Source organism: Megachile rotundata, chromosome 5 (assembly GCF_050947335.1).
Source record: "Megachile rotundata isolate GNS110a chromosome 5, iyMegRotu1, whole genome shotgun sequence".
NCBI lineage: Eukaryota > Metazoa > Arthropoda > Insecta > Hymenoptera > Megachilidae > Megachile > Megachile rotundata.
This window is the reverse complement of record NC_134987.1, coordinates 12,700,703-12,712,766: the sequence shown is the minus strand read 5'-3', so window position 1 is coordinate 12,712,766 and position 12,064 is coordinate 12,700,703. Positions and strand designations below refer to the sequence as shown.

The window sequence follows — 12,064 nt, the reverse complement described above, 5'->3', positions numbered from 1 at the left end:
GAATTTGGAGAAATGGGCATTTGGAAATTTGGGATCTTGGATATTTGGGAATTTGGAGAAATGGGGATTTGGAGATATGGGATCTTAGGTATTTGGAAATATGACAAATTTGGGATTTAGAAACTTGGGATCTTAAGTATTTGGGAATTTGAAGAATTGGGGATTTAGAAGGTGGGAAATCTGAGAGTATAGGGTTAGAGACAGTTGGGAATTAGGGGATTTCAGAACTGAAGGATTTGAAAAAATGTAGTGATTGGGGTATTTGACAATTTGGACATTTGCGATTTTTAGAACCAGAGAATTTAGCAATATATGGAGATTGGGAAATTTGAAAATTTGCGAAGTCGAGAACTAAAGAACTTAGGAACTTATGAATTTGAGAATTTATTGATTAAGAATGTGGAAATTAGAAAACTTGACGATCTACAATCTGTAATTCAGTGTTGTTCAGTGAAAACTTCAGTGCTTTAAAATCATTTCAGAATTTATACATGTAATATATGAAAAGGAGTTTACATACTATAGGCTATATTATAGAATCTATTATAATTATATTATAGAATCTGTTATAGTTACAGAATATCTTATATTATAGAATATATTATTGTTTCCTAGATATTGTATAATAGTTAGTTTTCAATCTACATAAGTTTTATTAGTAATATAAAAAGAAACACTAACAATCCGAAAAAGCGTTAATACCTCCATTTTCTTCTAATACGAACCTTCATGACGGTACTTCGTTCGAACGTCTTACTGATTACAGGACCACATGGTACGATCATCATCCCTTCCTCTCCTTTTCGCCCACAAGGTCTGTTTTTAACAGCTCGACGTTGTATATTCAACATTATACATATACATGTATACGGAAGCGTAACTTCCTCACATAACTGATTTCCCATTGAATTCACCTACCTACGCTTTTTTTGTCACTACCGCCCACTCTTCAGTCTCGGATTACAAAAGAATTAATTTTGACAGTGATTTAATTAAACTGTCATTCCACAAACAATGATTGAGAAACTTTTAATCGTTATTAAATTACGTCGCTCGAAAACAGAAACTGTATGACGTGGGACGTTGAATTTAAAATTTCTTTACGATTGAAAAAAAGAACAGAGAGAGGGGAAGTTATATATGAAATGAGATTAGTTTGCAGATATGAGATGCCGTGTAAACGAAGTTTCGTCAGAATGGGAAACGTCGTTGATTTCTCGTATGTGAAATGCTCGGGAGGAATATTATTCTTTGGAGAACAAAGGTGTTACTCTCTCAGCGTAATTATTCGTTGAAAGACAGCCGACGTTTCTTCGTTAATCACCGTTCTATTTGCCGTGTGTACACTGGACTTGAAAATTTTTTCGAATTAAAGAGGAATTTTCAGAATTTTGTTGAATTTAAATTGTAATGGTTCTTAAGTTAGTAGGCCATCATTAATGATTAGATTAGGTTAAGAAAACCACTATTAATGGTGGTTAATGTTTTTGAATTTTAATGGTTCTTAAGTTTCTAGATTTGTAAATATTCAAATTTCTAGGTTTGTAAACACTTTCCCAAATTTTCATCTCTTCAAATTCCAACATCCCCAAACTCCCAAGCTCCCAGATGCCTATATCCCCAAATTCCCATCTTTCCAAATTCTAACCTTCCCAAATTCCCAAGCTCTCAAATTCCTAAATCCCCAAATTCTCATCTCTTCAAATTCCAACCTTCCCAAATTCCCAAGCTCCCAGATTCCTAAATCCCCAAATTCCCATCTCTCCAAATGGCAACATCCCCAAACTCCCAAGCTCCCAGATTCCTAAATCCCCAGATTCCCATCTTTCCAAATTCCAACCTTCCCAAATTCCCAAGCTCCCAGATTCCTAAATTTCCAAATTCTCATCTCTCCAAATTCCAACATCCCCAAACTCCCAAGCTCCCAGATTCCTAAATCCCCAAATTCCCATCTCTCCAAATTCCAACCTTCCCAAATTCCCAAGCTCCCAGATTCCTAAATTTCCAAATTCTCATCTCTCTAAACTCCTACATCCCCAAACTCTCAAGCTCCCAAATTCCTAAATCCCCAAATTTTCATCTCTGCAAATTCCTACATCCCCAAATCCTTAAACACTCAACTCCCTAAACTCCCATACTCATACATCCGCAAACCCTAAACTCCCAAAGTCACATCTCTAAACTAATCCGCAATCCTAACCCTCCCTCAAACTTCCATATCCTCAAACACGACTAACTATTTTATTAAATCTCCTAAAGTTATCTATCATGACCATGTCTTCTTTTAACACAGAAGTGTTAAAAGTGTTAAAAGTTACAAAAGTATTTGAATAATTTGTGAATATGTTGTGAATGGATCGCAGTCCTCAAAAATCTCTGAAAATCACAAAAGGAAATCAGATTTGTTGTTGACTGTACAGTCAGCGAATGCTGGTCATGTCGATCTTCTTTCGTCATATACGTCATCCTTTGCGGCGGAAGTATGCATGGACAGTTCATACGTATGCACGTGAGCGCATAAATCGACCTCGACGATCATCGGAATGTACTACGGTCGCTTATTCGAGGTGTGGATGCCAACTATACTCCGATTATGCAAATATTCGGCGGTAATAACGTTAACGATGCAGAAACGAATCTTCTACGCGCTCGAGCGCACACGTATTATGGAGACCTCGGACGATCGATAGTAAAGTCACCTGATATGGGATCCATTTCATTAAAAAATCATAACTCTTTATTAGGAACGCTTTTATTAAAGTTTCACATACCTTCAGAAATAAGACGTGTTCGGTAACTGATAAAATTCGGTTCGTGATCAAATAGTACATAAATAAAAGAATGAATTAATAATTTGAATCCTGGTTTCTGGAACTTTTGGTACGAGATGTATGTTTTAAAAATAAGGTGCAGACTGCTGGAAGAAATAACAGTTTGTTCCTGCATGATTGAATGGAGACGTTATACATAAAATTATATTTATACATGTACAAGTATGTGTAGGTACAAGTATAAATTCAGTTTGTATATTTATGGACTTTTGTTAAAAAATTGATACGTGTTGTAAAAATAAGATGTGTTCTCATGCAAAATATAGTAACTGAATTTGGTTACTTTGTAATTAAATAAATACGAAAATTATTAAAATATACAAGCAAGAAATGAATTTCTAATACGAGTCCCAGCTTCTGAAATTTATGTTTGTTATATTTTTTTATAAATTAAATATATGAGATGTGTTTCTTTGCCTTCATAGTTTGTCTGAGTGCATTCATAATATTTCATGTTCTTCATCGTTTAGTATTAAATTAACATAATTGTACATAAAGTACACAAGGTATTACCAAAGGGTCCTCGAAAATTGCGATGCTGAAGTTTTGTGAAAAAGTAAAAAAAAAATAGGTTTGACTATTAACATTTTTTATCCAGATTTTTAATATCAATTTCCTAGAGTCTCACACACAAAAATAAATTGTCAAGTAGCAAATAATATAAGTAGCTTCAAGGTTGAATCTCCATTGTTCAATGATGTGCGACTAATAAACATTAAACTCAACTGCATGCACTAAATAACGTATACGAAAACGATTATACAGTTAGCACAATATTTGAAATTTAATCATTTCGAAAATTATCTACGACACAATTCAGAACTATATATTTGCTGAAGAAGTTTAATTGACTTCAAGAGTGCGTATAAAATATGCGAGCAATTAGTTAAGAAATAAAGGAGCCTTCATACATTTTTTAAAAGTTAACGGAGATAAGTTTGAAGTTTCATATTAGCTGAGGTTTTGGTATAAGCTTTATCGTGTTGTCAATATTTCAGGGCTATTAATATTTATTGACAGTATTGAGATATCAATATTTATTGGCAATATTGAAATATCTGTTGGCAATATTGGAATATCAATATTTATTAGAAATGGAATATTAATAATATTGTATTGACAGGGTATATTAATGGCGAGAATCTTGAAATATCGACAATGCTGAATGATAAATACTGGCAATATGTTGTACGTTGTCTGAGGTCTCCATTAAATGAGATTTTCACTTACGCCATTTTGTCATTGTCTCCCTTGAACTGGTAAAGTTCGAACAACGAATTTAACTATTAATTTATGGAGGAATAAATTGAATTCGTTACTGGAGACTGTAAAATGAAAGAGATAAATTGTTTCTGACAGTTGTGTTTAAATAAATATTAAACAGAAGAAGTGTAATTGTTTTTTATTTAAAAACCCTTTCAAAAATCGATTATCCCAAAAAATTATTATAAACACAAAGCTATATTGGTGTTAATAGGCAAAAATAAGAGAAAATTATAGAAAAATGCATTAAATAGAGAAAAATACAGAAATATTTACAAAGGTCTGCGAAATAATTTAATAAATTTGATTTTATGTGCACTAGAATTTTATGTGTACGTTTTGTGTATGATACTGTTAACGCCATCTCACGGAGAGTTGACAAAGTACATAGGAAAAGATGATATAAGAAAAGGTGCTTTCACGTAGTGTTTCAAGTTTACAGATTTGAAAACTTTTAACTTTAAAAAATTGGTGATTTTATAAATTTTAAATTTGGATATTTGTGACATGATAAAGTTCTCAATTTGAAAGTTTGTAATTTTACAAATTTGAGAATTTGAGAATTTGTGACTTTAGAAGATTTTAAATTTGAAAATCGATGATTTTGCAGATTTTTAAACTTAAGAAATTCTAATTTAATAAATTTCTAAACTTGTGAATTTCACATGTTATAAATTTCTAAATTTACAAATCTGTGATTTTCAGATTCCTGAAATAAAAATTTACAACTTTCTCAATTTCTCAATTTAAAAGTAAATAGATTCAAAAGTATGGAGTCCTTTAAAACAATGCAGTTGTACAATAAAATTAACATGCATCATTTCTGAAGACCTTGAAACCATCCCTGATTGACTCTCAAATAATTACCATTTAATATCAGTACAAACAAATAATTGCAAATTAAACAATATTTTACTTTGTCTCCTATTTCCTGCGAGGGTGCATTTCACCCCGTCTTTTCATCAGCTACGACCCTGCAAACACGTGGCACAGCTGGTTTGTGTTGACCCTCGATCGTCATGACAACTCGAACGATTACTTCGTCAGTGTTTCATAGAAACTCCACAAAATGCATCTACAGAACCTTAACAAACTACATAAACTACTCTAATTAGTTTTAAATAGTGTCATTAATTCGGAAAGAATCAAAATGGTAGTCGATGACAAACGGAGATCCCTCATAGTAGCCACAGCAGGTCACTTCTTCGGTGTGAACTTGGAAGACGAACAAACTATCAAGGACGAAGAATCGGTGCTTGATAATTTCCTGGATAGATCCACGTGTAGAACACTTTGTGCACAACCGGATACTCAGTACGAAGGAACGTCATTGAAGCTCAGCAATGAGTTACCTGTTGGCAGAAATACCTTGGTCTTCTTCAAGGTATGGTTCTAACCATAGTTATTTAACATTGTTATTATGAATTAATTCTTTGCATTATTTTGATGAGTCTGACACATTGGTACTTTAGCTGTGATCAATTTTACTTGAATTTTTAATTGCTCTTCTTCAAGGTAGGAAAGTTCTAACTATAGTTGTTTAATATTGTTATTATAACTTAACCCTTTGCAGAGGGGTTAACTCTTTATTTCTACGAGTCTGACTCATGACACACTGGTACTTCAGCTGTGATTAACTATTTTTCCAATTTTTAATTCAACTTGTAGGAATTATAGTTCAAGTCCATTTGTCAAGTCAAAGTCAACGATTGTATAATACGAAATTGACGTAGCATTTCAACTTTCTTCCAATATGAATTCTAATATTATAGCTATGATTAGTTTTGACTGACGCACCCGAGAAATAAATTATAGAAATAAATAATTACTTCAAACTTTCAGTCCATAAAGTTCTACGTCAAAATTACCGACTGTAGCAAGAACATGTAGAATTAATATGCACGCAATAATATGTAGCAGTGAAATAAATAATTAGCAATATGACAATGCAGGTAAAAGAGGCGCCAGTGACAGAAACAAATTTCCACGACCTCGTTCACGTGACTACAACAGGCAGCGGCAAAGGATCAACCTTAGTCGAGGCTCTTCGTCAAGTATGGGTACCCACCCTTCGATCTTCCGGTCTCGATTCTTCGTATCTGAAGAAGTTGGAGGAGAACCTGCTTGGTTCATCAGCCACGACTTCGGTTTTCGAGGAGGAGGATTATTGGAGAAAGAGATGGGAAGACGCGAAACGTTCGCACGATAGAACGATCTTTGCAGAAACCGTGAAAACGTTGAAAAGCATCAGGGCGGAATTGGAGAGTGCGGCGGTGTCCAGGTGAAGTATCAAAATTCGTATAATGTTCATTCTCCATGTAGGAGAATGTTAATTCAATTACTCCATGATGATAATTCAACATATATGTTAATTTAATTACTCCATAATGTTAATTCAACATATATGTTAATTCAATTACTCCACAAGGTTAATTCAACATATATGTTGATTCAATTACTCCACAATGTTAATTCAACATATATGTTAATTCAATTACTCCATAATGTTAATTCAACATATATGTTAATTCAATTACTCCATAATGTTAATTCAACACATGTTACTTCAATTATTCCACAACGATAATTCGACATATAGTCATAATTTTACGATCATATATTCGGACAAAATTTTGATGATTAGATGTGATCAATTATGATTCATTTTCATTAAATATTTTGGGAGGGTCGAAACTCGGAAGCTGATAATTCTTCTCGAACACTGAAATTAATGTTAGCTAAAATTTGAATTTAATTAGGGATGGATTGATCGGGGTGGAGGATGCTGTCGAGGCAGTTTCGGGATACGTGGACGATTTATGGAAATTAGGGGATGCTGTGTACTCGGAAGAGCGTATGAAATCTTTTCTGAATGTCATCGGGGATGAGGTGGTTTCCCTTGTGCAAAATACAATCGACGAGGTACAATATAATTTTCATTTAAGACAAATTTCAATATAATTTTCATTTACTTTACTTTAATGATAATTTAAATTTTACTTAAAATAAGGTATGATATGTCGGTGGATATAAATTAAGTTATATGTTGATATTGATTGGTCAAAATAGATCCGAGTGCCGGATGATCGAGTGAAGATCGAAGCGATATTAACGGGTGCGGAGATCTGCGAAAAGTGGGCAAATATGGCGGAGAGATTTACCACCTTGTTTTGGCCTCATCACTCGCTGCATTCCTGGAAGGGTGCGAGCTATGTTCCTGAAAGGTGTTCACGAATTGGCAAACGACTTAGGTACTTATGAAACCTTCCTCCATTTTTCAGTAACTAATTTACCTAATATTTATTTAAATATTCGTGATGTTTAGAGAGATTGCAGAATTACGTGCTCAGTATCGACAACTAACCAGACTTCTAACACCCAGCGAAAGATCTGGACTCGGTACAGATTCCTTGATGCAATGTTTCGATGACGTTAAAGGTACTTCCACATTTTTAATTTCACAAAGAAGGCATATTTCTAAAGACAAGGTTCCATATCAGTTGTCTTCAACGACGACGAGAAAAACGTCGATTGGAATCGACTGAAGAAAAAAATCGAAGAAGGTTTAATACCTGCTGAGGATCGCGTTGCACAGAAACTGAAATCGCAAATTGCTGATGCTACCACGCCTAATTCATTATTGGCTGAATTCCGACGATACTTCGAGTTGATGAAGAGGGACGGCCTGAAACGTGCTCTTCGAGGAGAACGAGAGGCACTGCTCTCTGCCTATGCGGATCTCATTGGTAATTTTTGAAAAAAAGTTATGAAGTTCTTAAGATACTCGTGGAAATAACAATCTGGATTTGGTGTTTGTACACTGTGTTGTTACGAGATAACGTTCGCTGCGACTCACAAGCCTAACGCTGGTACATCTTTTCAGATTTAAGTAATTTATGATTTGTTAGGTTCTATCTTATTATCATTAGGTTTTATAATTATTTCAATCTTCACTAGTTTTCAAGTTCATTATTTCTTGAGAGATCATTTTACTTATTTGATAAGTTTATTTCAGTTAATTTTGGGGAATTGATAGAAGCAATATTTGCATATTTTTTATAATTGTTACAGTATTTGGATATATACTATAATTGTTATAGTATCTGGACATATGTAATTATCATATGTGGACATACTATACAAATATCACAATATGTGGATATATTCTGTAATTGTTACAGTATATGCATATCTGTATTCTTATAATTAGTGCAAAATTATGTTCGCTATAATATTCACATCATAGATTCGATTCGAACTACATAATCACTCAAATTAATTTAAGTCCCTCTCATTTAAATTTCTCTTCATGTTCACCCAAAGAAAGTTGCCTGGCTGGTCCCGACACCGTCGACTTGTTAGACACCCCCAGAATTCTTCAAGAAGTCCAATCCGCAAGGTCAGCCGAGCTCCGTCTGGAAAGTTTAAACAAATTAGGCAAAGAACTACTATCAGACCTCCCTGGCTACGAAGAGGTCTCCTCAAGAGTAACAACAGCGCAAAAGGACGTCGAGAAGAAGAGACAAAGCCTCGTCGACACTTGGGTAACTCTTAAACAACCAAAACACTGAAACAAACCTTAAACAACCTTACACCCTACAACCTTAAATTCCACAGACAGAGGAAACGAAAGAGGCGGTGGAAAGAAACGAATTAACCTTGGGCACCGACTCAGCAGTGGTGGAGTTAACGGGAACTAGTATGATGAGGGTAACATACGATCCCAGACTGATGACCTTGATTAGAGAAGCCAGAGCTCTGTCGAGTCAAGGTATCGAACTTCCACGAGAAGTTAGGGACCTCGTTGAGAGGGCAGGGTCATTGGCGGGTCGTGCTCGAGCTCTTCAACAAGTTGCCACTTTCCATAACACCATCGGCGATCGCATGGTGCCGTCTCAGAGACCTTTGATGCTGACGACCGCCTTGGAGCTGGCTCGAGCTGTTCAGGAACAGAACGGGGTTGTTTGGTCCGATCCTCAGGCGGTTGATGCTTATACTGCCAGATTGAAGGAATTGGTAAAACATGTCATTGATTAATTGATAGATATTGTGTTAGGTATATTAATACTTATAATGTATTATACACTACCAGGTGTATATCTGTGTAGGCATATTAAGTAGGTGGGTTTGAGGTATTCATATGTGGGCTAACGTCGAATAGTCGTAAAGGTTTTGTACATTAACTTCAAATAATATTTATGTGGGATTTATGGAGCATGTGTGTCATATGAGGATATGAAGTATAAGCAAGACTTCAAAAGTTTTTACGAATTAACGAATACTGAGCCTCTTCGGTTGCCATGTTTCTTCTTATCTTTTCAAAAGCTGAAACTAAGGGACGAAACTCTTAAAAATTATATTAATTTAAAAAGTAACGATGATCCCAATTTTCTTACATAGATTTAATGTCTATAATATGAGCTTCTGTGAATTTGTTTTTATTGCAATCAACCCAGGTAAGAAAGTTTGCGCAACAAAACTCCGAGCTGGCAGCAAAACACAACTTGCTCCGAGATCTCGTGTCCAATTTGCTAAAAGGAGACACTGTTAATTTGATTGGAAATTTCAACACATGGAAAGAGACATTAATGAACATGAGGACGACTGTCGATACGGTGGAGGCTGAATACGGGAACACGACAGCGTGGAAATTGCATTGGGACCGACAATTGTTAAAAGCCTTAGGTGTAGCTTACAGGTACACTTCTAACCACAACTTCCTAACTCAAAGCCCCGAAACATCCATTTCAAATCACGTACTGATTCAATCCGAGAAAAAGCTAAAAAAGATTGAAGTTTCTCTAAAAAATCACCGAAAGAGTTGATCATTTTCCATAATGCGGAGAAAATAATTTTTAATAATCTCGAAACGCGTTTGGTCGTCTTTCAAGATCGTAATGTTCAATTTTCATATTCATGAATGATTTGCATGAAACAAACGAACGAGGAATTCTCTTCTGCTTCAGAGGAGCGTTGCCGACTTTGCTGAAGAAGTTATCGGAAATTAAAGTGGAACTGACGTTTCGGGATGGATGTTTGCAATGGCGACCGCCGCTCGAGGAGATACGAGCGAAATTGTACTCGTCGATTCGTCGATCGCTGTCGATCCCCATGAATTTCAGAGGCGTCGGAGACGCGGCGGAAGCACATTTTAGCGACCTCATTCAAAGGAGCGGCTATCTCTTCGGCGGCGTCTACAAACAGGCCGAAATTGCGCTTTCCGCTCTGGAAACGCTTCGAATGAAGTGGCTGTATTTGGCTGCCCCAGCGAAAATCGATGTTGCTGAACGGTACGAGTCTAACAGCCATGTTATTGCCAATAAATCTCTTATTACTCGAAATCGTGACAAATATTTATGGCGTACAATTGACGATCTCGTACGTTCCACATATGTTACGGAAAGTGGTTCGATATGTTCACAGTTTTTGTATTAGGGGATATTGGTATTGATGAAATTGAGGAATTGGGGTTTGGTAAATTGGGGAAGTTGGAAATGGGGTGTTTGGAATTTGGGATTTTTTGAAGTTTGAAGTTGGGGTGTTTGGAGAGAATTTGGGATATAGGTATTTAAGGGAATTTAGGAATTTATGGAATTTAGGGAATTTAGGGAATTTAGGAAATTAAGAACATAGGATATAGAAATTTGGGAATTTGGATATTTGAGAAATTTGGAATTTGGAAAATTTGGGAAATTTGGGAAATTTGGAATTTGGGGAATTTGGAATTTGGGAAGGTGGAAATTTAGGGAGTTGGGAATTTGGGGAAGTTGGAATTTGGGGAATTTGGAATTTGGGGAATTTGGAATTTGGGGAATTTGGAATTTGGGGAATTTGGAATTTGGGGAATTTGGGACTTGGGGAAGTTGGGACTTGGGGAAGTTGGGACTTGGGGAAGTTGGGACTTGGGGAATTTGGGACTTGGGGAATTTGGAATTTGGGGAATTTGGAATTTGGAATTTGTGACTTAGGAATTTGAGGAATTTGGAGAATTTAGAATTTGGGGAATTTGGAATTTGGGAATTTAGGGAATTTGGGAAATTTGAAATTTGGTAAATTTGGAAGTTCAAACATTGGAACCTTGAATATATGAATTTTTAAACCTTGAAATTTAAATTTTGACTTTTGCTGCCTCAAGAGCCTTAATAATTTTATGGGATTAGAACTTTGTTATTTCAAATAGCGATGTCATAATTCTCTGCTGGATTATTTTCATTATCACGAAAAATTTTAACAAAGAACATTATTATGTTGAAGGCGAGGAGATCCGTGGATGAATAAAGTGTCGTAATTAATTATGTACAAAACAGAAAAACTATTTATTCAAGAACGATATAAAATACAATCAGAATTACGTGAGAGGAATATAAGAGAACAAAATTGAATCGAAACATGCGAACACAAGAAGGAACAAACAATGATGATTAACATCGCTAGATGGAGACAAATGTTAATGCTAATTCGTGTATCGCTTTTATATTACTTTTATCTCCAATACTTCCCCTCGAGACACGCTTTATTTGCATTTGATCCGCGATCGTCTTTAAATTTCCTACAATCCGCGGCTTTATGACCGTACTTACGACACCGATGACACTGATATTTGAAATTTTCCTTAACACTCACGTCTTTCTTTTCCGTTGCCTTCTTCTTCTGATTCCATTTCCGAAAACTTTTATTTACAACCATGGCGCCTTGAACATTGCTTCGTGCGTCGTTCTTCCGAGCGTCACTTTCTTCAATAATTTTGATGCGCAAAGTTTCCGGTGATGGCAATTCGTCACGAGACTCAATAGCACAACGAAAATTTTCAAAAGTTATTGGCAAACTATACAAGAGCATGATTGTTAATAAATCTTCATTTATATGGACTTCCATCTCGCTCAGTTTATCGATGATATCAAAGAATTTCCGAATATGTTCACGAACATCTTCGTTTTCATTCATTCTTTGCAACATCAGCTTCTTTAATA

At 35.4% G+C, this 12,064-nt stretch overlaps 1 protein-coding gene across 1 annotated transcript in view; it reads left to right on the top strand.

Moving 5' to 3' along the window:
• Window positions 1-5,117: 5,117 nt before the first annotated feature.
• Window positions 5,118-12,064, top strand: part of btv (dynein cytoplasmic heavy chain beethoven) — a 38,884-nt gene continuing 31,937 nt past the window's right edge. Inside the window, exons 1-10 of the mRNA XM_076531524.1 lie at window positions 5,118-5,478; window positions 6,047-6,375; window positions 6,854-7,016; window positions 7,164-7,345; window positions 7,420-7,532; window positions 7,595-7,840; window positions 8,418-8,638; window positions 8,712-9,110; window positions 9,551-9,792; window positions 10,061-10,384. Coding sequence (XP_076387639.1) covers window positions 5,245-5,478; window positions 6,047-6,375; window positions 6,854-7,016; window positions 7,164-7,345; window positions 7,420-7,532; window positions 7,595-7,840; window positions 8,418-8,638; window positions 8,712-9,110; window positions 9,551-9,792; window positions 10,061-10,384 — 2,453 coding nt within the window. The 5' untranslated portion in view covers window positions 5,118-5,244. The remainder of the gene's footprint in view (window positions 5,479-6,046; window positions 6,376-6,853; window positions 7,017-7,163; window positions 7,346-7,419; window positions 7,533-7,594; window positions 7,841-8,417; window positions 8,639-8,711; window positions 9,111-9,550; window positions 9,793-10,060; window positions 10,385-12,064) is intronic.